Source organism: Betta splendens, chromosome 2, assembly GCF_900634795.4.
Source record: "Betta splendens chromosome 2, fBetSpl5.4, whole genome shotgun sequence".
Classification (NCBI taxonomy): Eukaryota; Metazoa; Chordata; class Actinopteri; order Anabantiformes; family Osphronemidae; genus Betta; species Betta splendens.
The window spans coordinates 21,194,923-21,218,762 of record NC_040882.2 but is presented as its reverse complement, the minus strand read 5'-3'; the positions used below and the strand labels follow the sequence as shown (position 1 = coordinate 21,218,762).

The following is a 23,840-nucleotide window of genomic DNA, read 5'->3' as shown; positions in this document are numbered from 1 at the left end:
AGACCTTTAACAGCTCTAAGTATTATTTAGGGCAGGATACAAAACTTTGGTGATTCTTTCTTAGTCTTGGAGAGAGAAGTGATTGTGAAACAGTAACACTGGTGAATTTCTGTTTAGTAGGAAGTACAACTCACCAATTCACTGATGTGAAAAAAGACAAAAAGTCAAGTCAATGTCTACCTTTTTTCAACTTGAATCATTTTTTTCTTTTTAATTTAAAACAAAGTTTAATCTTTACATATTTTCTTTTAAATGTACAATCAAACAACGTAATCATACATAAACTTCTTTGTAATATTACACATCTCTATGGACACTACCCATAACTTAAAAAAAGGGGGAAACATCAAGATCAGTCTGAAATACAATGTTAGGCAACACCACTGGTTAACAAAGACAACGCTCTGCTCAGTCAGCAGGACACACACACTCGCGCGCACACACACACACACACACACACACACACACACACCAGGTGAGGCGCTACTGTTTGACCTTCTCCACAAACAAAGAACCAAACTGATAGATATGAAGACGGATGAGGTGATCAGCTCGACTTCAAAGTTTAAACACATGTAAACCACTCCTCATTAGGGTCCACTCAGCACAGCCACAGAACTGAAAAGCTGAAAACCTAAAGTAATAACCATTATTTTTCTCCTCCAATTCACCACTACATTTGTCTCCACCTGCTTAAAAGGTGGAAACATCAGGTTTAGGTTCTGACTCAAAGGGCTGTATTTATTTAATCTGAGCCATTTAATTACTGTGCAGCTTGAGTAATAAATGTGAGGATTTGTGTCTCAGCCTCTTTGCAGTTTTTAGTTGTGTTGGTGTTAGTTGAACTAGTATTTTCCTATATAGTAATTTTCTAGATTTTAAAAATTTTCATTTAATCTGCAGAGGAATAAATTGGGTTTTTATGGGTTTGGCCTCACTAATATTAATCCTCTATGTAAATATAGACTGACTTTTTATCTCACTGATGAAGCTGATGCTTCCACAGAGGGGCGGGTGTTGAACAGTAGGATTTATTTGCCTTTACAAAAGAACGACATACAACACAAAAATTAATTATGGACGTGACCACGAAGCATCAGCAACAAGTTCACTTAAATCTGTGCTGATTTGCAGATTATAAGCAATTCTGAGATCAAAAGAGTAGAGCGAGAGGTTTCATGTAACAGGACAACACAACTCAACCTGCCGTCACACTGATGAATGGATGACACGCACACACACACACACTTTGATATGGCTCAGAAATGAAATTACACCCTCGCTCCTTTACCTTTTTCCATTGAAACACTTTTGTTCTTGAAAAAAAGAATATCTCATCCACCCATCTGCCTGTCATCCTCTGGCACGCACACACACACACACACACACACTAAAATCATCTGATTTAGACTGAGCATCCCCTCTGCTCCCATGCTAACTAGGCTGAAATGGAGCGGTGCTGAGGACACACACATACAGGTAAACCTGTATTTTCTGGAGGACGGACGGGTGCTGAGGTGATTAAACTAATCATTTATTTGTGTGATTTGTTTAGTCTTTTTTACCGAGGTCTGGGGGTCTCAAGGTCCCTCATCGCGTCCCACATCAGCGTTTCATTCTGACCTTCTGACCCCTGCCAGGCGCCGTCCACTACGAGCTCAGCGGAGACGGGCTGAGGCACATGAAGAGTGTAAATGGGCGTTCCTGTACAGGTCGGGGGAGCTGCGTGTGTGTCTGCGTGTGTGCGTATGTGTCTGCCTGCGCGTGCGTGAGAGCATGCATGCTTAAGATGTACGTCTTTGTTTGTGTAAATGTGTAAAAAAAAAAAAGTGCATTTCCTCGTGAGTGTGCCATTCACCCGTGACCTCTTGGTGTCCTCCGCAGCCAGAATGACGAGGAAGTCTTTTAGTCTCTTGTGTCTCACGGCCACAATGTGAGGTTCAGGGTCTACAAAGCTGAAAACTAAAAGAAAAACAAAAGCTCCTTGTGTCAGAGGTCGGAGCCATTCAGTAGACACACCTCCTCCTCCTCCTCCTCGCTGTCATCTCCCCCCCGGCCGTCTTGGAAGGAGCGGATCAGTTGAACATGATGGACTCGGGATCTTGGTTTGCCATTTGAGCCATGTGACGAAGGATATCTTTTTTTGTGATAATACCAAGAAGCCGCCTGCAGGTGGAGACAGAGTAGGGGAATAAAGAGACGTTTTGAGAGAAGTGAGGAGCATTTAAGTGTCAAACAGAAAACATGTTTTTGTTGGCAAATAGCACATATATATGGACATAAATATACATGAAATTCAGTCAGGATGTGTTTGAAACCAACAAAAACATGTGTCCCTGAGGAGGCAAAATCAACAGAGAGAAAAGGAGGTGAGGAACCAGAGGGTGAAAAGGGCGAGAGCAGGGCAGAGGCAGCACCCGACCAGCCACTACTGAGTGGTGTCAAACAGCTGTGCTACGCCACTGGTCCAGAAAGAAGCTGGATCCTACAGGAGAGACAGGAAGTAGTGAACAGGGTGTGGAGAAAAGATCGAACCTGTGAGAAGCAGGAAGAGAGCACACGAGTCGGTCACAGGAGTCATTAGAGACGTTTTAACAGTTCGCCATGTTCTTCAGGCCTGTTACTTCAAACATGAATCTGTTGTTATTCAGAATCAGAGCTGAACACTCAGCAGTAATGAAGTTTGTGACATGGTGTCACTTTAAAACTAAGAGTCATAAGATTATAATTATATTTACACACTGACTCCTGTGACAAACCTGCCTCCCTTCTGAAACACACCTTACCTTTGTTATCCAACTAAACACGTCTGCGCCTGACTCAGATCGTTTTTATTACCACTGATTCAAGAGCACATTGTAACATGAAGCATATAAGTCAGATTATGTCTTTTAAATCATAAGAGAGTGAAATGTGTGCTCTTGAATTCAGTCGTGAATGTAGTTTTTAGTGAGGAGAAGCGTTTGAAAAGCAGCAGTGAGGAGAAGCAGCCCAATCTGCTCCAGAGCTAAAGATGAGCGGAGCCGGGTCCAAACAGCTCAGCGTGCTGTGGTTTGATCGGGTCAGGCGGGTGCGTGAGCTCACAGGGTCACTGTGTTGTTAGTTTAGATGTGCAGCTGATTTGGACCCAGGGCGGGGTGAAAGGAGACGACTTGTGGCCCGGGTTAGAGCTACAGGTGCTGAGCAGCAGGAGGCATGAAACGCTGATGAGATGTCACATGGATCAGAACAGGGTTCACCAAGAGCTGCCGCGATCCACGGCCCTCGTGCTCACTTGACCGCTTAAAGACGCAGACGCCAGAGACGCGCGGGTCACCAGGTGCAGATCAGAGTGGATCTGGGTGAAGTGTCAGGGGAAGGACAGGCAACGTTCCCTTTATGCCAACAGTGTCCTGATCTGCTAGAGTAGGAATAAAGCTCCTACAGGTCACACACCGCGCACATCTTCTAATGCTACCTAGAAAGGTTACTACATGAAATAATAATAAAGTACAGTCTATAAGACAGTCCATATATATAAATGCTATAAATGACGATACATCACTATAAAAACCTTATTTATGGTTCCCTGACTTTTGCTCTTTAGAATCAAAGCTAATCAGTTTTATTGATTTTGTTTTGTCTAAAAGGTAAACGTGAGGATTGTCTTGTTTCTAGTGAAGCCCTAATGCAACCGTGTGTTTACTCTCTTCTGCCTGCCAGGACACAGCTGACTTAGAGGAAACAGTTGCAAGTTGATTCATGGGATTAGAGGTTACTTCACCAAGGTTATAACACAACGCTAACTAATTCACTACAGCACTATTACCAATCAGCACAGCGTCACTACACCACAGCGCTCACTACGAGTCAGGGGAGGTTTGGGGAGGAACTGTATCACTACAGGTCTCGTCCCGATCAAGTAACAAATACCACCGTCTAAAAGACATTAAAACAATACTGTTCCGCTTCCCCAAGGCGGCTAGCTACTCGCCGAGTGGTTGCTAGGGTGACGGGTCAGATGTCATCAATCTGCAAAGACCCAGGGCAAAGCGAACAAAGAAAAGAAAAGAGCAGCCATTAATGAAATTACACAAGTGAAGGTGGGCAAATATGTTGACTGTGACCTACTGGTGTGAGAGGAAGATGGGAAACACACACAGGTATCCATGACATCACACATGCTGCAGAGTTACTGCTACTGATCAGTGTCTGATTGGTTAAAGGGCATGTTGTCAAGCGTCAGGAGACTTCAACAACATCTGATCACGGCACCAACACGATGCAGCCGACACTTTGCGGAGCTCCAACTGCAAAGCTGTGTCTAGGAATCTACGGAGCCGTTTTCAGACATGTCATCTGGAAAACCGCTGGCGTCAGCTTTTACATGCGGTCACAGTCTGTGGGTTTAGACCTGGACAAACTGCACCACTGCTTCAATACCTGCTCACTCACACGGCAAAATATTAGCTGGCATGAATTCAAGCTAACCATTCAGAGACTCGTCATCTACAGCCTGTCAACGTTTGTTAGTCAGACTGAACAGACACCGAGACAATGAGCAGCGGAGTTAAACAGAGAATTTTATGTCATGACATTATTTATGTTTTCATCATTTTAGTGTGTTGTTGCACTGTGACAAGCTGAACACAAACTAGTCAGGGGCTCAACTGTGTTAAACTGCCAGCACATGACTGGACGTGATGAAGAACATGTCTGAAAGTGGCTTTACGTGGATGACAGTTCCCACTGTGGTCCGATGTTACAGGAGCCACACAACACACAGAGGCGTCTCTAAACGAAGACTCTACCAGCGATGAAGACAGAGCTCTATCTACAGATGAACGACTTCACTGGAGGCAAATCCACACAGACCAAACCAAACCAACCCACTAACAACAGAGTGCCGACAGTGACGAGTAAAGCGGAAGGGCTTAACATCAAGCCGGGAACTGTCACGCTTTCTCACACCCAGTTTCATGCATCCCTCCTACGAGTCAGAGCCTACAGACAGAGGTGCAGAGGTGGGGGAGGGGTTGAGTGTGAAGGGTAGGGACTAGTCACCAGGGACGGCGTGCGCTGCTTGAGCTCCTCCAGATGCTCTAATATATTCTTCTTTGTGATGATGCCCAACACAATCCTGAAACACACACCTGTTACTTGGTACTGCCCCAAAACAACAAACAAACAAAAACAAACAAACAAACAGAAAAAACATGGAGCAGCAGCACAAAACATACATAGGATGCAACCAAAAGTGTTAAAATGGGAAACAACGCAAACTGAAAATGTACTTAACTTAAATGAATAAATCTAAACTCGATGTTACTTTAACCTCCTGACTCACTGCTCCTCAAGTGAAGAGGCTACAGCTGGCCCCCTATAGAATGAGGCCTGGGCCCCAGTGATTTCATCCTGTCAGCAAATGTGACACAACATCAAATACTAGATTCAGTGGAATAAAAAAAAAACGTCAACTCTGCTGACAAGATAAAATCAGCAAAGCCCACGTTTTATTTTTCTCTGGGTGTTGGTTTGAAAATCTGAACAAATCAAAACTTGACGAGGTGATCAAGTGTGTAACTAAACTAATTAACCATCAAACCCACAGTGCTAACAATTAATCTACGGATGATATTCTGTTTTTTATATGTACACAAATAAACAAATGGTAAAACAAAAATAATGTAAAAACAAGAATGAAAATTGATGTTTTTTTCGCAAAAGCAAAATAGTAAAACAATTAGAAACCTTTTGTTCTGTCATTATTACATCACACCAGCAGGTGGTTCAAACTGTGAAGGCAACAGTCAAAAGGAGTAGAAGCTTAACATTATATACGCCTCAAACGTTTCCTCTCTCAGCCTCAATATGAATTCAGTGCTGGTATGTGGTTGTAGTTAGTCTCAGTCAGTCTCTTCTGCTGGAGGGGGGTAAAGGCAGTGCACCACAGCAGTTAGGCAGGCCATGCAGATTACAGGGAGGTCCAGGAATCTGAGAGCCCATGCAACACCAGGATTGTGCGTGTGTGTGTGTGTGTGTGTGTGTGTGTGCGTGTGCGCCGACCACAGACAGGTTTGTCAGTCATTACATAAGAGCGGGAGGCGGGGCATTAAGGAAGAGAAGTGTCCTTCTCCGTCTCTAGCCCTGCACCTCACCCACTACTTACCCGTTGTGAGTGACCAGACACTGGCGCAGCCCCAGCTTTCTGAAGATGTCCACCACTATCTCCATGGGGGTGTGGTCGGTGACGGTGAAGGGGCTCATGTCGAGGATGGAGCGTAGCTTGAGGGGCCGTGGGCTGTCGGCTGGCAGGGTGGGTGCATGCTGGGTGAAGTACACCCTGGAGTTCAACATGATGCCCTCCTGCTTACGACGAGCATTTTCTGTTGACCATAAACAAAAACAGCGATATGCGCGTTAAAAACACAGGCTCTCACAATAAATGTACAGTATATGGCATCTATCTGCATGGTTACCTATAGCGATAGTGATGTCCCTCCGCAGAGCGAAGCCCACCAGCCTCTGGGACTCCTTAGACACTATTACGGGGAAACCATTATAACTGGTTTCATTGATGACACCCTGCAGCTCCTCCACCGTCAGGTCGTCCTGCGTCAGCACCGCCAGCGGCGGGTCGCTGCGTCGTGGCCTCATCACCTCCCTGGCCAGCGTGGTGTGTGTAAATTCTTCCTTGGCATCCAGGAAGGGGTATCCGTTCAGGCGGATGTGGGCCTCGTAGATTCCCTCGCGCCCAAAGGCGTCGCCCACCCACTTGCTGGTCATGACAGCAGCCATGAGGGGGACGATGTACTCCAACCCCCCCGTCAGCTCGAAGACGATGACAACCAGGGAGACCGTCATACGGGTCACACCCCCTACAGAGAACAGAGTTTAGATCAGCATTGATGCTAACACACACTCAGACACTGACACAAACACTCTAGCTGTTAAATCACATGTTTGCCAGAATGAACATTAACATTTAAAAGTGAGAAATTATCAGAAATACATACAGTATAAATAGAAACATATACACAAAGATGTATTTTACAATATAAATATAAATACAACAGAAGGGTTCTGTTTAATACAAACTGTGTTTTTGGCATAATAAACAATAACAATGGAAATTGTCTACTACTAGAACACACACAGTAACTTTAACTGCTTCTACGCTGTCCGCTGACTCACCCAGACAGGCCGCGGCCCCCACCATGGCGTAGAGCCCTGGGGTGATGCAGTCGGCTCCGACCTCACACCACTCTTTGAACAGAAACCAGTCGTGGTGATAATACGCCAGCTGCTCCACGGCAATGCCAACGATTCGGCCTGCGATCGCCCCGATGGCCATGCTGGGGATGAACAGTCCCGACGGCACCTAGGGAGGACGACAGGAAGTGGTTTGAGTGCCAGTAGGTCACACAGGGTTGCTGGAGCATTAGCTTCATTAGGCAAAAGTATCCAACATCACCTTGAGTCCAAACGTGAATATGGTCATTATGATTTTAAAGATGAGAGCCAGGCAGAGCTGCCACATGGCGGCGTAGACGCCAGGCCCCGCCGGCCGGTTGGGGTTGTCGGTGAAGGCCTTACTTCCGTTCATGTGGCTGCGGTACTGGCACAGCTGTGACGACTCCAACGGGCCACAGTCGGTAAACAGCTCCTTGATCAGCTCACTGGTGTTCTGACGTGTGTATGGGTTCGGGAAGGCAACGACCGCTGTGATGGCTGCTACCAGGATCACTTCCAACACAGGGTACTTACCTGAGGAGAGAGACTCTGCATGTCAAGGCACGCTGGACATACGCAGGCGCACAGTAATACTCCATTTTGTTTTTGATGTGTTAAATGCTATAGTGTCAAGAGTAACAGTCCGACCAGTCAACTGGTATCACTTGCCAAAACGAGTGGACTTGCGCCGACGGCACCAGGCGATGTTGGCTCGGATGAAGAAGGCGCCCCACAGGCCCCCGAACACTCCCAGAAGGATGAAAGGGATCAGCTCAAACAGGTACCACGGCGTGTGATACTCCACGTAGAACAGCACCAGGCGGCTGTTACCAAAGGGGTTGATGGAGCGCAGGACGAAGGCCGCCACCAGGGCGGCGAAGAACGAGCGCCACAGCGTCTTGAGGGGGAAGTAGTAACTCACCTGGAGGAGGATCGACAGCTTACACAACTAGCTGTGGGTCACGACTGTGCGCTTCATTATCATGCACACAACAGTGACATGTCACTTAGCATTAGACCCAGACTGCGTGCTCTACCTCCTCCAGGCTGAAGAGAACTCCTCCTATCGGCGCTCCAAAAGCCACAGACACCCCAGCAGCAGACGCAGCAGAGAGAACCTGGCAGAAGAGCACCATCATATCAGTTAGACATGAGCACAAACAATTAACACTACCACTGCATCTGGTCTCTCTCACCTCTCGCTTCTTGGCCTCGTTCTTGCTGTACTTTGGGAAGAGATAGGAGAAGATGTTCCCGCAGCAGCAGGCCACATGGACCAGGGGGCCCTCCTTCCCCAGGCTGAGGCCAGACGCTACAGCCAGCACCAGCGTGATGGTCTTGATCATCAGGGTCCATTTGCCCAGGTAGCCCCGGATGATGAACCCACTCAGGATGGTCTTGATCTACAGCAGAAAAATGGTTGCAGCTATGTGTAAACTGGGATGTCAGCAATGCCAGGTTTCAGACTTTAATGTCACAGTAAGTTACTTAAATGTATCAGATAGTTGGAAAGTTATGATGCTACACACGGAATCACAAGGCTGCTACTCGATAAATCCTGCTTAACGCATTATTATTATTATTATTATTATATAATAATAAATGACTTCTGTCTCCCAGGTATTAAATCCTTCCGTCAGTGTTAACCTGATCAAAGGTTCCGACTAACATACTTTCCAATGCTGCTGCAGTTTGCCTGTTCCCATGGCAACTATTCTTTTTTACAGTGCGGCAAAAGCAGTCACATCAGGACATTTCAGGGAAGAACCCACGCGCAGAATCGCACGAAACACGGTGAACGGCACAAAACCAATACGATCGCCTTTATGGAAACGTGTGTGGCTCTCGTTTCTGACAACAATAAGTAATCAATAGGAAAACAGAGCATTGCTAGTCTGCAGACAGCTCCAGTTAGCTGGCAGAGGGAGCGAGTGAGCAAAGAGACAGCCTGCCAACCTCAGTCTGGTTAAAACGACATCTCCTAAAAGGCGCATTAGCGCAACATGAGAAACTGGGGTTTCCAGGTAGGGTGCATACTTAAATCAACCTTTTGGGGGAAACCTTAGCTCAAAATAGTCCTTCATTTAGCTAGAACATCTCACCCGGGGTACATTGCATTGAGAGAATACGGTTTTCCTCACCTCAGGGATCCCCGAGCCGCAGGCGTAGGGTGCAAACACCTTGACCAGACACACAGCGAGGAAGGCGAAGGACAGGGCCCAGTAAATATACATGAAGTAGTTCATGATGTATGAGCCAGGACCCTGCAGAGGTATGAAGGAGGCAGGAGGGATCAGCCTGAAACTCACCAAACATCATGCTTATACGGTGCAACTCAAGACAAGCTGCATGACATAAATGTAACTGATCCTGTTACTGTGGTTTCTGCTGCATTTGGGCCATTTAAACAGAACATGATCCAATTTAAATGCTTTTGGTAGGTGTTTTACACCTTTACATCCTGGGATCCAGAAGAAACATGGAGGGGAGAGAGTTTGAGCAGCATCGCTACAACATTAAATTGCTTACAAATCAGAAAATATATACTATATACAGTCAAGCCTGAAATGAATCATATTGTACCTCTGCCAAATAAAGGCAACATCATTGTGGCCAAAGTATTTAATTTGTGTTCCATCTGACCATAAAACAGACGTCCAAAGGTCTCCCTTGTCCAGATGAACAATTGCAAAGGCCAAATCAGCTTTTGTGTGCGTTAAGTACGTCCTCCTTGGCCTGCATCTGTGGAACCCAGCAGTGTGCAGGGTCCGTTGGACCGCCTGCCTTGAGCTGTTGCCACCAGCAGAGCCCAGATTCATCAGGACGGCCTTGGTAGTGATCCCTGGATTCGTTGTTACCTCTCTCACTATCCTCCTGACCAGCACAGGTGTCACTTTTGGCTTCTGACCTCGTCCTCAGAGTTTTCACAGTGCGGAAGGCCTCATATTTTTTCAGTTGTTCCCAATGAATCAGGGTAATCAGGATGCTTTACAGCTTGGACCATTTGGAATGGTATAGAACTTGACTGGGACAGTCAGGATATGAATAATTTTGCCACTTTTTGTTGTAAATATGTAAATAAAAGATAAAAAATAAAAGATAATTTTTTTCCACAATGACACCTCTTGTACACCATCTTTATTATCTTTTGAGAGAAGCCGGTGTCATTTTCAAGTAAAAAAAAATGCTGGTTGAATACTAGTAATTTTAGAACAGAATTTGCTAGGGGTATGAATAATTCCAGGTTTGACTGTACATACACTAGAACCATCCTTTGGAGCACAGAAAATGCTTCTGAAGTGACTGAGGTCCCTGTCGAGCCTGTGTTTGTCTACCTCAGCCTGCCCAAGTATGAGCTCGGCCCAGCTCTTCCACTGAGGGCACTTGTCCCGCTCAGCGAACGTGGTCTCATTGGACGTCCAGCAGCACTGCTCGTGGTTGTACCACATGGCACTCAGACAAACTCCCTCCTTTACGTCGTTCATCCAGTCAGCGGCAATGTCAATCAGGCCAGCCAAAGCACCTGACAGGAGGTGGAAGGGGTGGAAGAACGAGGAAAGGTGGCGAGGAAGAGGTGACGGCAGGGATGCAAGAGGAAGTGGAAATAGAGTTAGCAGGCAGTTAGGTTGCTACTCATGCTTCCAGTTTAACATATCTACCATTTCTAGTCGCTAATAAGTCATTATAATATTTAAGGATATATATATATATATAATATGAAACAGGTTCAGGCTGCTACATGGTGATTTGTTGCTCTACTAACTTAAATCTTTATCATAAGCTAGAAACACTTTAGACTCAAATATTAAACTCAATTTCTAAACTGGATTCCAAATAAATGATCATGACAACCTTTATGTAAATTTTCCCAAAGATGTGTTTCTTTTATTTTTGCTGTAGCCATTTTGTGCTTAAACAAACTGTGAAAGCCTGAGCCGATGAGAGCAAAAGACTGAGACCAGGAGGAAGACTGAGCATGAGGCGAAGCATGTGAGAGTCACGGCGGAGCAGATAACAGGGCTGTGTGCATGTCGGTGCGGTGTGTGAGAGGAGTCACCCGAGGCCAGGCCGGTGAGCGTCACCACCAGCCACCCAGACCAGGCGTCGTACAGGCTCTTGGTGAACTCCCATGCCGACTCCTTTTTCTTACTGTTGATCTAAACACAAAAAGAAATGAAACCTAATCAGCAATAGACTCTAGAAGTATCATTTTCACTGTTGCTCCAGTAAAACACTTTCCAACACGGTAGATAAGACCAGGTTATAAATGCAGTGTTCCACAATGTATTCAAATGATATTCAAAATGTCTGAGGTATTATTTACATGTGAGCTGCAGTAAAACACTTCAAACAAAATGGTACTGGAAATATTGTGCCACCTCATATAATTTAGTAGAGAAATGTAGGGCAGCCGGCAGTGGAAATCTGTCCTACAGCCAACCATAGTTAACGTGTTAACTAAAAACAGTGCAGAGTGTTTATTTGCACTACTAAAGCCTGCCTTCAGACAGCATCACATGATTCCTGACATGACTTAGTGTGTAGGTCCCTTGGTTTCTGCAGCTTCTGCGTCCTCACCTTTCTGTGTCTCTCGCGGTCCTTGCATTTCTCTCGTACCCAGTCGATGGTATGGAAGTCGTCGTAGGTCCCAACACCGGGGATGGGCTCCTCTAGGAAGTCCAAGAGGTGAGTGGAGCTGCTGGCGGCGCCGCCCCCGTTAGACATGGCGTAGTTAGACCCTAAAGACGGGACGGCAGGAATTCACTAAAGAACCACAGTGTTCACCTCAGACAATGCTATTAAACCTATCAAACCATCTAAAGGTTTGGCCAAACTTTCTAACTGAACTGAACTGTGCCTGAAGCCTTTTCCAATAATTTGTTGGCAAAGCATTCAGAACATAAACAAGCACTGAATTCTGTGCCCTAAAACCACATGTGCTTTACAGAGTAAACACATTGTAAACCACCCATGCCAAGGACTTGCAACATGGTTTAGTAAGAAGCGAATATAACTTCATGTTGGAACAACATTAAGCAAGTAGAGGTTTATGAGCTCTGCTGAAACATTTGTCTGAGCAAACTGTGCAAAAACACCTGGAGGAAATCTATCACCCATGTTTTTGCAAACAGTCACACCTCAGCTGGAGGAGCAGTAAGCTGCTGGTGGGAACCTCGACAGACTTAATTCTGCCTTTAGGGGATTTATTGATGGTAAAAATAGCTCAGTGTCAAGACTTTCCTTAGAATTATACAACATTATGACTGATGGGACACGGCTGGATGCTGGCTGGGTGCACATGTTTTATACAGGGAGAACAAGCACAACAGACAGAGCAGAGACCCCTCTGGCTCCTATCTGAAAATCACTGTCATTATTTGATAATAGGTTATACACTATGATAAACACTATTTTGGTAAGAATTGGAACAGTCAACATGTCTATTACCATCTTATTTATTATCCTCATAATGACTCAACCAGCTTCTACTGTAATTACACGCTAGCATTTTGAATGATAAACAACGGTGAAAAAAGCCTCATAATCCATCCTCTGACATTTGGAGTACGAGCCACCTACTGTACTACTACACAAATATGCAAACGTCGTCCTCAACACAAAGGAACATCTGTGTGACAGCAACAAAAGTGACAGAGCAATGACCGGAAGGTCTAAGTGTTCAGAAAGAAGACATCCAATAGATGATCAGCTAATGATCACAAGTTGAACTAGGTTCTTATGTTTGAGTAGCAAACATTTGATTCAAACAAACTGAGGAACAGTCGGATTATAAAATCCTTTATATGGTTTCACCTGGGATTATAAAAAGTATGTATATCCATGTTAAAGCTTAGATACACTATGTGGGGCACAGGGACGATGTGCTCTGAGGAATTGTTGGAGTTGGACAATGCCCGTCCTCCTGTGGCCCCGAGTGTATAGACACTTCCTGGATGATGATGCCACTAACTGACATTCATTCCATCAGAGTGGCTGAAACACAGTGGCTGTTTCATAAACACATCACCTCATATCCTCCTTCCTTTGATGGGGGAGTAAGAAAATATAATAAAAAAATAGAATTTATGCAAAAAGCAGACGCACAGAATCACATAACAACCAATTCATAAAGAAAGTGTGAGTGTGAGTGTAAGCTGCTGCTGCTGCTGTAGTGGAGTCTGCAGCAGAAGGTCGGGCTTGGCAGGTTAACTCATGCTAATATTACACATTATGAACTGTGACAGCCACAGTCTGGGTCCAGGGATGTGTGAGCAGACAGGAGGTGGAACTGTGATGTTTTGAAGAAGACTGAAGTGGGACCTTTGTAAATGTAACCACAAGTTAACACAACTGTAATCAAAGCTCAAACAAACATAACAAATCAATCAGGACTAGACATTTATTCATATATCCAGTTTAAATGAACAAGTGTGTGAATTAGGTTTGCATCCTAATCAGTGAAATGACTGGCAAGCAAAACTAATGAGCAATATCTCGTGACTAATGCACAGCTCTGTTAGTATTTATACATACATTTGTCCTCAGAGTCAAGCACTGCTGCTCTAAGTATTATTTCCAACTAAAAAGTAGAAATAAATGGAATGTGGTTGAAAAAGCTTCTGTTAAAAACGGAGGACTCTGCTGATGAGTTGAACCAGACAAGCCCCCAGCGGATGACGCAGCTGTAGTTGAAGCTAAACGAGAGTGACGCCACAGAACAGAAAGCGAAGGGAGCGGCGCACGAGCGGCACCAGCACCAGAACGGAGAAAAGACGCCACGCGCAGAAACCAGGTGGAGCCTCCAGTGCATCCCAGCAAAAAGGCACGCCGGTGCACACGCCGCCTGCTGCCTGCCAGGGACACCACATCAGTGAGGGGCAGTGAGGTTGTGTGTTAAAGCTGGAGAACCTGCAGGTCCCTTCATCTGCATTCCTCTGTACTAGGCCGACTCCACTACTACTGAGTAAATCCGATAAGAGAGGTTTATGTGGAGCAGGCTGGGCCAGTGGGGGGGCAGCGGGGTTGGATTACTTCTATTCTGCTCAGTCATAATGTGACAAATAGAAAACCTAAAACTAATTGTCTGCCTGAAGATCCCTCGTCGCTGACTACATGAATCCCTGGAGTCACATGAAAGGATGATGAAATAATCATTATAGTCAAAACAAATTACTTTTAAATGGCTGACATTAGAATATCCATCCATCCACATTTCATATTTGAATACAACCATAAGATAAAAAAACAAACAAATAAGAGGTTGCAGGTTGAAGCTGTGGTACAAAGTGAATGAAGGCAGCAGTGGATGGGACCTAAACTCACCAGGGGCCTTTTGTCTCTGCTCGCTCACCGTAATAATGTAACACAGCCTAAAAGCGAAGCACAGCACTAAGATGCCAATTCCCTAACAGCAACACAGGAGGCAGAAGCAGTGCTTGTTGTAAACACAGGCATAAGCTGACACGGTCTTCCCCTCGAGGACCCTGTTTGTGTGAGGAGCCAACAGGTGCCCCCCCGACGAGGCACAGACCTGAGCATTCACACATTTGCTTCTGAGGGAGCATTAAAATGGATGACCATAACTTGCTCTGTAGCCACGGCTGCTCACAGGCCTTTGCACTAGCTCAGCTCCTCCTTTATCTTATTATCTGAGGCCGACGTGCAAACCCGCGGCTGGTTAATCATCAGCAGCGAGGCGGATGGTGAAAGGAGCTGCAGAGGAGGCTGTTTATGTTCCCACACGACCCAGAGATACCGCCAGATAGCAAGCAGCAGCAGCAGAGGCCTGCCACATCGCTACGTGCACGAGGACGACGACGGCCTCTGTCATCAGTGAGAGGAGGGAAGAGAAAGAGTAGAAGGGGATGTGGCGTACCTCGTCTAGGGATCTCCTGCAGGGGGATGGTGTCCCCTCCCCCGTCATAAGGCAAATAAGGGTCGGCTGCCGCGTCCTCCTGCTCCATTTGACAGCAGCTGCGATGAGGCTAAGCTAAGTTAGGCTTCGCTGTACACTGTGTGAGCGTCAGCCGTCGCTGCCATGTTTACCCGGGGAAGACAAGCCGCGCTGTGTGAGCCACACAGCGCATGTGTGTTGGAGGAGTGAGAGAGAAACAGAGAGGCTGCACATTCCCTCTCCTCCCCCCTCCCCTTCCTCCCGCTCTCTACTGCAGCAGCTGACTGCTAGAGCTGATGTCATCACACACACACACACACACACACACACACACACACACACACACACACACACACACACACACACACACACACACACACACACACACACACACACACACACACACACACACACACACACACACACACACACACACACACACACACACACACACACACACACACAGAGAGAGAGAGAGAGAGAGAGAGAGAGAGAGACGATCACACCAGGCTGGACGCACTGCCGGCTCGGTTGCTACGGGAGATCAGTAACGAAGGAAATCATGGTGCCGGGTTACAGGGGCGTGAGTGTGTTTGGGGGTTAAAGTCTGAAATGGGCTATTTTATTCTGGACAAGTGGAGGGGAGCAGAAAGGACCAGTGGATCATTAATGAAGGGTTTGTATGGTAAATACAAAAACAGGAACACTAACTACTAGTACTACTAACTACTCACTAACATTTGGCTTTAGAATGTGAATTAGATTTTTAAGCAGAGAGCTAATTAAACTTTCACTAATGTGTATGAGCAGTAAAACCTACATTTATAATGTTAACAGCTAACCTACACAAACCCAAACCATCTAACATCAGCCTGCCGTTTGGAAAAGCCAGAGCGGCCAAAGAAATCACTTTTCCCTTGTAGTTAGCATGTTTCAGAGCGTGTCTTACTTCCAATAGTGCTGCATCGTACAGCTACACACAAGCTTTTCCTGCTCTGATGTGTATTGCCATCTCAGCAACACTGGCACGTTTCCCTTGCGACACTGTCTCATGAAAGAGTGAAGGATCCGTCTGCGTTTCCCTGTTTCCTAAACCGCAACATCAGCATTATTTACCCGTGACACTTAATAGCAGGAGTTTATGCTGGCTACGAGCTACAGTAACAGGCAACGTCCATGTTGACACTGTCACTGTGGGATCTGGAACAGATGACAAATATGTTTCATGTTTCCTTACATTATATGCACAAATTAGAGGAACACTAGTGGAAATGCATAATAAAAAAAAGATTAAATCCAGTACATGCATCACCCAGACCTGACCATTAAATATGGTTTTCAGACTGAACATTCACATATTCTCATTAGTGGCAGGATACTAATTCTTTTGTATATTTGCTTTCATCATTTGTTTTGGGGTTATTTTCAAACTGTTATTATTGTTATTGCTGCTTTGTCTGTAGTATACAGGTTAAAAACATTCACTGGACGATCTTCAAGGCGACTGTGCAGACTCTGTGTGGGGTAATGTAGGTCAACCTTTAAACACTTGGATGAAGATTAATGTGCTTCTCTCTTTCCATTGTTCTGAATTTCATCTGTGGAATCAACAAGACCACAGTATCTGAGGACAGAGGCTACATGTGTTTTATAATAATAGGTTATTATATCAAACAATAGTGATAATGTGCACCTCCCAGGCTTAATCTATGGTAGCTTAACATGTGACAGCACTTGATTCTGTTGGGACAAGAAACTAAAGAGCTTGTCAAACATGAGAGCTCGGCAGCCCTCCTACCTGTCAGCAGGGCTCCCACAGGTGATTTCAGCCATATGTTGTCACCTCCCGCACCAACAAGCAAAACCGCAACATGAGGCTCAAAACAGAATGATCTCCTGAGCCCCTGTAATCCAGTGAGTTCATCAAAGGAGCTAAATGTATTTTACTTCAAGAATCAAAGGGTTTCCAAAGCATGTTTAGTATCCAGAAAAAGTTTCAGGAAAGTTCTCCATGAAGCGAACGCCGTGGCTCACGCTGCCGTCTGAGCAAAGAGCAGGGCGTTCTGTGAACCCACCCCTCGGCACTACGTAAAAATAGTACAGGGAGGCAGGGACAAACAGTGCAGCGACTTCAAGGAAGGGCATCCAGGCACTTCCTGAAGTGCTTGCTCACACGGAAGTGGTAGCCAAACTGGTTCATGGGAATGTCAGGGTGCAGTGTTCCAAGAGGAGAGGAGACAGGTAGAACAGGTGGAGTCCAGGTACACACTCCAGAACACGGCCACACCATCCAAAGACATTAAAGACAAGGATCATTGTAAACAGGTCAAACAGGAGCTGTAAATGATTGTCAGGGTTCAGATTTCTTCATCTCGTGCCTTCCCACGTTATGACATCGTCAGTGTGTGTGCTGAAACATTTCGCTCACAGTTTGAAGCAGCAGTGACAGCGTAAGCACTGGCAGGTTAGGGTTACTCTGTGCTTTCGCCTTCAGTGGATAACAGCATCCAGATCCGGTTTCAGAGTAGAAGAATAAGAAGCTAATCAGCAGGCAGAGACTGGAAAAACTGAAATAGAAGCCAAATTACACTACATAATACAAACTCTGCCTCTATTAGTCATTCATAAAGGCCAGATGATTAGAGCAACCAGTTTAAGCCTAATTACTAAAGCCACATCTAATATTTTACAGCTTGGGGTCAAACCAACTTATTTAAATAATAATTAACAGCTTTGCTGAATGTACAAGATATAAACACTAATGATTTGTTTAATCTTTAAAGATAGAAAGATAGAATAGTAAGAAATAAGGAATAAGGAATCTACATACAGTATTTAGTCTACTAGAACAACCAGGATCAAGCATGGATGGATGACAAACAGTGCAATGTTTATGTAGCAGTCAGACCTGCAGCATGACAGAGATCACTTCCTGCACTTAAAGTCTGACTGAGCAAAGTCAGCAGAAAAAACAACGCACTCAAGATGACGACAAACAGGAGGAGGAACCAAGACTGTTACATGCATGACAGTGCTGCTGAGACCACAATGGAAACCAGATTAAAGAGGATTTAAAAATGAAGGACCAGGGAAGATTAAGGATCAGCACAGACATCCTGAAATTGGAAAAGAATGGAATATTCTGGTGAAAAGGTCCCAGACAGTTAACACAGGAACGCTGGATTCATTGTGGCTTCCATGTATGTATTGGCCTTTGGTGAGGCTCGATATGTGAAATTGAGTGTTAGAGAACAGTGATGTCTAGACGCAAAAAAGCAGTGTGTGACAAGACGACAGGTAGATCCAACCTGGTGGTTGCTAATAAGCACACAAGCCCAGAAATGCGCTCCCAAACTCTGCGCTTTAGCTCCAGCATGACCCACTTAGTTTCAGTGGCCACGCTTTGTAGTCCAGCAACACAACTCATAGCGACCAATCTGAAGACAAGAATCCACTGCTACAGTGTTGGCACTGGTACTGCAGAGCAACACACAAACAGGTTCAACACAGAAGCAGAGGTGAGGAACAGGCAGGAGGACTTTGTCCAAGGACTCCGACACATGAGCAGACACACAGCATCTGCTGCTGCAGCTGGACATCAGCAGTGCAGTGGCTCACATCCAGAGCAGCGTGCTCTGCTTTGGGTCTACTGGTCCAGTCAGGGTGAGTGCCCCACACCGCTTACCTGGGGAGGCAGCGTCCCCATCCAGCAGGTTGTCATCCTCAGTGGTGTGGAAGTCCATGATGACGCCGGCTCCATCCAGCAGCTCCTCGTCGCTGCTGGCGCTGGCGATGCTGTTGTAGCTGTTCCTGCAGTAGCCTCTGTGGTACAGCTGCTCTGACTCCATTTAGCAACACACCAGTGCCCTGGATGATGACAAAGAGGGAGGAGGGGAGTGGTGGAGAGAAGCACACAGTGTTCAGAGGAGGATAGTTTATAAAGTCTCCCAGATGAAGTGAGACTGTCAGGGACAAACACCAGTGGGTTGGGTTGTTACCCTATACTCTGACACAGAGCTAAACAGCAAAGTGAGGCTGTGATGGATGAAATCATAGTAAACACAACATCCCAACTTTGTCATTGGTTGAACAGCACAACAGACACACTGAATTTATAGCTGAGAGCAAACTTAATGAGAACATTATGGAAACGAATAATTTAGTTAAAACAAATCAATTATTATTTATTATTATGTTTCTCAAATCTAAATGCTGCAATGTGCAATTATAAAATTTAAAAAGGCATTTGTCAGTTGTGAACCAAGCAAAGCACATGTTCATTGCACAACCACGTGGTGTATTTATAGAGAGGATTATATGACCCTATGATGACAGGCTGCTAGAATAAAGAGAAGCACAGCATCAACACAAACCTGTTCTCAAACTGCGCCCCCGTGTGGACAAGGAGCCACAGCAGAGCAGCCTGTGACTGCACGTGACTCAGGTCGTGACAAATTAGATCTTAAATGATTCCCATGGAGTCGAGCACAGCGATAGGCTAATGACGGCAAAAAGTGAAAGATATGCTGAAGACGTTTACAGAAAGATGAGCCTAGAGGCATCGTGAGTCACCCAGTAATAAAAAGGGAGAGAGACATTAACATGTCCTGGTGCTGCAGCCTGACTGATCTGCACTAATCTTTACAGGATAATAGACCTCCATGTGATTTACATTTTCTTGGGTTTCTGAATTTCACAATAAAAGAAAAGTGAGAAAAAGAGAAAAGCTGTAGTCAGCTCAACCGGTTCTCTCAAATGTGAAAACTGTTGAAATGCAGCTGAACACTGGAACTGCTGTGATGAGACATACCAATAATCACACATAAAAAAGCTTTATGGCATTGGAAGCAATGATGATGGTGATCTAGAGAACAGAACCTAGTTTAGAACTAAGGACTAAGACACTGGGGTGGTCTCCAACCTTTTGATTTACCCTGAATAACTTTGCATCAGGTGGCCTCAGAGGATTCAGTGCTGTTTTAAATGCAAATGCTCAATTTGATTTCTCTTTGTTTTGTGGAAGTCAGTCAATTCTACCAAACCCATTCTGACACATTATTATGAGAATGAAACCACAGGGGCTGGCCAAGGATGAAAGGCGTCTGCAAACATCAACAGTGAAACTGAGTACCACTAATCCGCACTGGAACAAACCCTAACGTGAGGCTGAGAGAAAAGATAAACTTTCCACGAGCCAACAATCACAGTGATTCACAACGAAACAGGGCCTCCATTCGCCCTATATCAAATCAGCGAGAGCAGGAAATTCAATTCAGCTTGTTTTTAGAGTCACCGTTGAGACTGTAGGTGAAGCAGAAACACATCTGACACCAAGTTACATCCAAAGTCATCACAATGTCTTCTGGAGTTAAACTGTGGTAGTGACAGAATAGCTGTCAAATAATGATATGCTGGTGCAGTTTGATCTACCAAAAAATATCAACCTGCAGTGTTCTTGTTCATGATGCTTTGGAGGAACTGCCCTGTTTGAAGTCAGTTGAGGACAAGGAGAAGTGTTTGTGTGTGTCACTGTTGATAACAGCAGTAAGGCAACAAACCATTGCAGGGTCACTGACGTTACACAACTAGTTGAGCAGCAAGGAGTCTTATCTTCCTCCAACTGGTCACTATGGAGGTGTTGCCCAGGCGACCGTTGCTGGGATGTGACTCAGCATTTTGCCCTCCTAACGAACGAGCTCGCACCTCCTCCACAGACAAGGCCAGAAAGTTGACACACATCCATCGAAAGGGAGCAGTCAGTCGATGCATGGATCGCGAAGCACCCTCTGTGCTCCGCTCCAGGGCAACAGGGAGCCTTCAATCCTCAGTTAAAATGAACAGCATTAGTGTAAACTGACTGTCAATGTTGTGTAGTGACGTTTGAGAACACAAGCAGTCAATGCAGGAAAAAATGCAGAGCTATTATTGTCATCACTAATATCAGATCTTACATTATTATTATTATTATTATTATTATTATTATTATTATTATTATTATTGCGTTGAAGACTCATCTCTCTTACACTCTTTTACTTCAGCATTGTGTATCCTACAGGTCTAAGTATGTATATTTACCCGCGTGTGATTGTTACATCAACGCAGCAGCACATCCTTAGTGGTGGTTTTTAGACTAGTTGAAATTCAGGCCCAGGCGGCCAGCAGTGTTTCTTAAGTCAGGCTTTATAGTCCCAGACCAAAGTGATGCTGCAGGCCATAGTGCCTACTTGCTCCAGCCTCAATAATGCCAAGCGTGATGGAAAACCAGCCACAACACTCAACACTCTGACTGTCGCATGAAACCGTCCCCTGAGCTGATGTCTCACGTCCGCTGACCACCCATCACAGCGCTCAACTCACTGCTTGTCCTTTTTTTAACACCCAGCCTATGTCAGGGTGAGAATAGCATTAGTAGTCAATACACCCTTTAATAAAGAGTGTTCCATTTACATTTTCAAAATAGTGAAGTAATAGTAATAGTTTTAAGTCTCCATAGGAGAAAATACTGAAGGCAACAATTTGCATTATTTTGCATGCTTTTGTTACTGTCCTGTGAAATCTAATACTCCACTTCTAAATAAACAATAAAGCAAGGAAAATGTATAAACTGCATGTGATATTGGAGGCTCAGCAATACAGGGATGAATACTGAGAAGAATGAATGAAACTAATGCAGAACGGAAGCAAACACCCAGACAGACATAACGCAATCAGGAGAGCTGATTAAACCAACAGCTAAAGCAAATCAAATAAGGAGCGCGCCTCTGGCTGACATGGCTCCATCCGCTGGGCGGAAAGCTGAGCTGATTATTTAACATGGAGTTAATGCCTCACAGAAATGTTAAAGCATGTGAAATAATCAGTGCCATAATTACAAATGTTGTGTCACAAAAGGCTTGTGTTTTCTGTATAGTCTGTCTAAAAGGAGGCGTGATCTGTAATGTAAGCTACCACATGACCTACAGGCAGGAAGGTATTAGTTACTAGCTAAAAAAATGAATGCAACATAATTTATTTTAAATTGCAGCATCCAAGCTCATCTGGGCTTCACGTGGTAACAACAGTCAAAACGTCAAGTTCTGCACAAGTCCTGCGTGTGCAATGTGAGAATCTGCAGTTTAAATATCTCTATCCCTTCTGTTATTTAGATTGTTCATTTTCTAAAAACAACAATTTAAGAACATATTCTCTGGGAACATCGCAGCAGAAAATGTTTTCTACACAAAGCAGTATGTGCCTCTGAAAATACTATACACTATTATGATCCAGGTCTCCCTCACAGTGTATTACTGTGCATGTATATGTCAGCCTAGGTTCACAGTTCAAGTCTATCTGAGTCCTGAACACAAATCTGTAAATGTACTGGTCGTCTGACCAGCTCAGCTTGACTTCATGGCTCATAAAGTATCAAATCTCAAATCTGGAAAACTGCAGCAGTGAACATTAACATGTGACTGAACTTTCTACGCCAGTTTGTCAGCTGAATTCCAGCTAAATGACTGTAATGTGGGGGACTTTCAAGTTTCGGCTGCGTGACTGGCGCTAGAGCAAAACCTGCACAATAACATCACTGTTTAAGCATCGACGACAAGGCTGTAGAACATGAACACAGGAGTTAGCTGTGCGCGTGAAGGCTACATCTGGCTTAGGTGGAAATAAGGGGACGTTTAAAGGGAATAGCGTGCATGTAGAGCACACGTTGTGTAACTTCACTTCATCTGAGCTGCAGCCGAAGGCCTGGCTGCTCAAAACGCCAAGTTACCCCCAAACACGCGCGGACGCGCGCGGAAGCTAGCTTTAAACCCCACTAGCCCCCGGGACGGCTAGGAAGCTAGCGATGCGCTAGCGCAGCACCTGTTCGAGACGCGGCAGGGCCGTAGAACAGGCCACCTGTGAGTTCAGTGTGTGTGACGGCTGATGAGAGGGCGGGCGGATGGCCTCGGGTGCAGGAACAAACGGGCTGCCGCGCTCCGCCGAGCAGCGGGCGCCGCGGCGGCTCTAAAACACGCCAACGTACCTTCCCGATGCCTCACTTCCAGCTCGGACGCAGCGGTTCATCGTCTTCCTGCGCGGAGGCGACGGTTTCTTCTCCTACACGGATGGATTGGACTTTCTCCTCATCGTGATGCTGCTGTTGTCTTTTTTTCAGTCCCATTCCCGTGTCGGTGACGTTCACTTCCTGTCTCCCATCCCAGCGGCGGCTCCCACCCCCCGCAGTGTGTGGCGGTAGAAGCCCTGGAGCAGAAAGAGCCCGAAGCCGCTAAACCGCACGAGGAGGTGGCGATCGGTTATTAGTTAAAGCGGGAAAAGCGCAAAAATCCAAAAATAGAAACATACAGAATGTTTCTAACATCCCTGAAAAATCATATTCTGCAAAATTTACAATTTTAAAGTGTTGGTAAATTAAAAAAACACAGCGCTGCTGATGTTAAGACATGATACACTGGTATGTTATCAGTTTATATGTCATAGATGCTGTTTTCTTCCTGTTGTTTCAACTCCACTATGTAAATGTGGGTTGACACACACACACACACACACACACACACACACACACACTTTAGCTTTTCACCCAGTTGCTTTTGCATGTAGCGACAATAGTCACCAGTGAGAACTCAGTATTCACGGAGCAGCTTGATCAATAGGCACAAATCATATCAATTTGAGTAATAAATGAGTCATTATAGTCAAGAATGAGAAAACGTTCCCAAATGTGTGTGTGGGATCTGTTGGGTTT

General features: G+C 45.2%; 1 protein-coding gene across 5 annotated transcripts; it reads right to left on the bottom strand.

Annotated features, from left to right (window-relative positions):
* Positions 1-169: 169 nt before the first annotated feature.
* clcn3 (chloride channel 3) lies at positions 170-23,391 on the bottom strand. Of its 5 annotated transcripts, XM_029141857.3 has the most exons (16): positions 23,121-23,391; positions 18,792-18,973; positions 11,791-11,951; positions 11,270-11,369; positions 10,548-10,735; positions 9,354-9,476; positions 8,409-8,615; positions 8,250-8,330; positions 7,882-8,134; positions 7,454-7,746; positions 7,174-7,360; positions 6,459-6,857; positions 6,149-6,365; positions 5,044-5,119; positions 3,974-4,011; positions 2,027-2,166 (listed from the first exon to the last, which is right to left on the bottom strand). In XM_029141857.3, the coding sequence occupies exons 2-15, from the start codon at positions 18,952-18,954 to the stop codon at positions 3,997-3,999; spliced, it is 2,463 nt and encodes an 820-aa protein (XP_028997690.1). In that variant the 5' UTR covers positions 18,955-18,973; positions 23,121-23,391; the 3' UTR covers positions 2,027-2,166; positions 3,974-3,996. The 5 variants fall into 5 exon arrangements, with proteins under 5 accessions (XP_028997662.1, XP_028997681.1, XP_028997671.1 ...); XM_029141829.3 differs by lacking the exon at positions 3,974-4,011 and having other exon boundaries at positions 170-2,166; XM_029141848.3 differs by lacking the exons at positions 3,974-4,011; positions 5,044-5,119 and having other exon boundaries at positions 170-2,166; positions 23,121-23,386.
* Between the last annotated feature and the right edge of the window lie 449 nt (positions 23,392-23,840).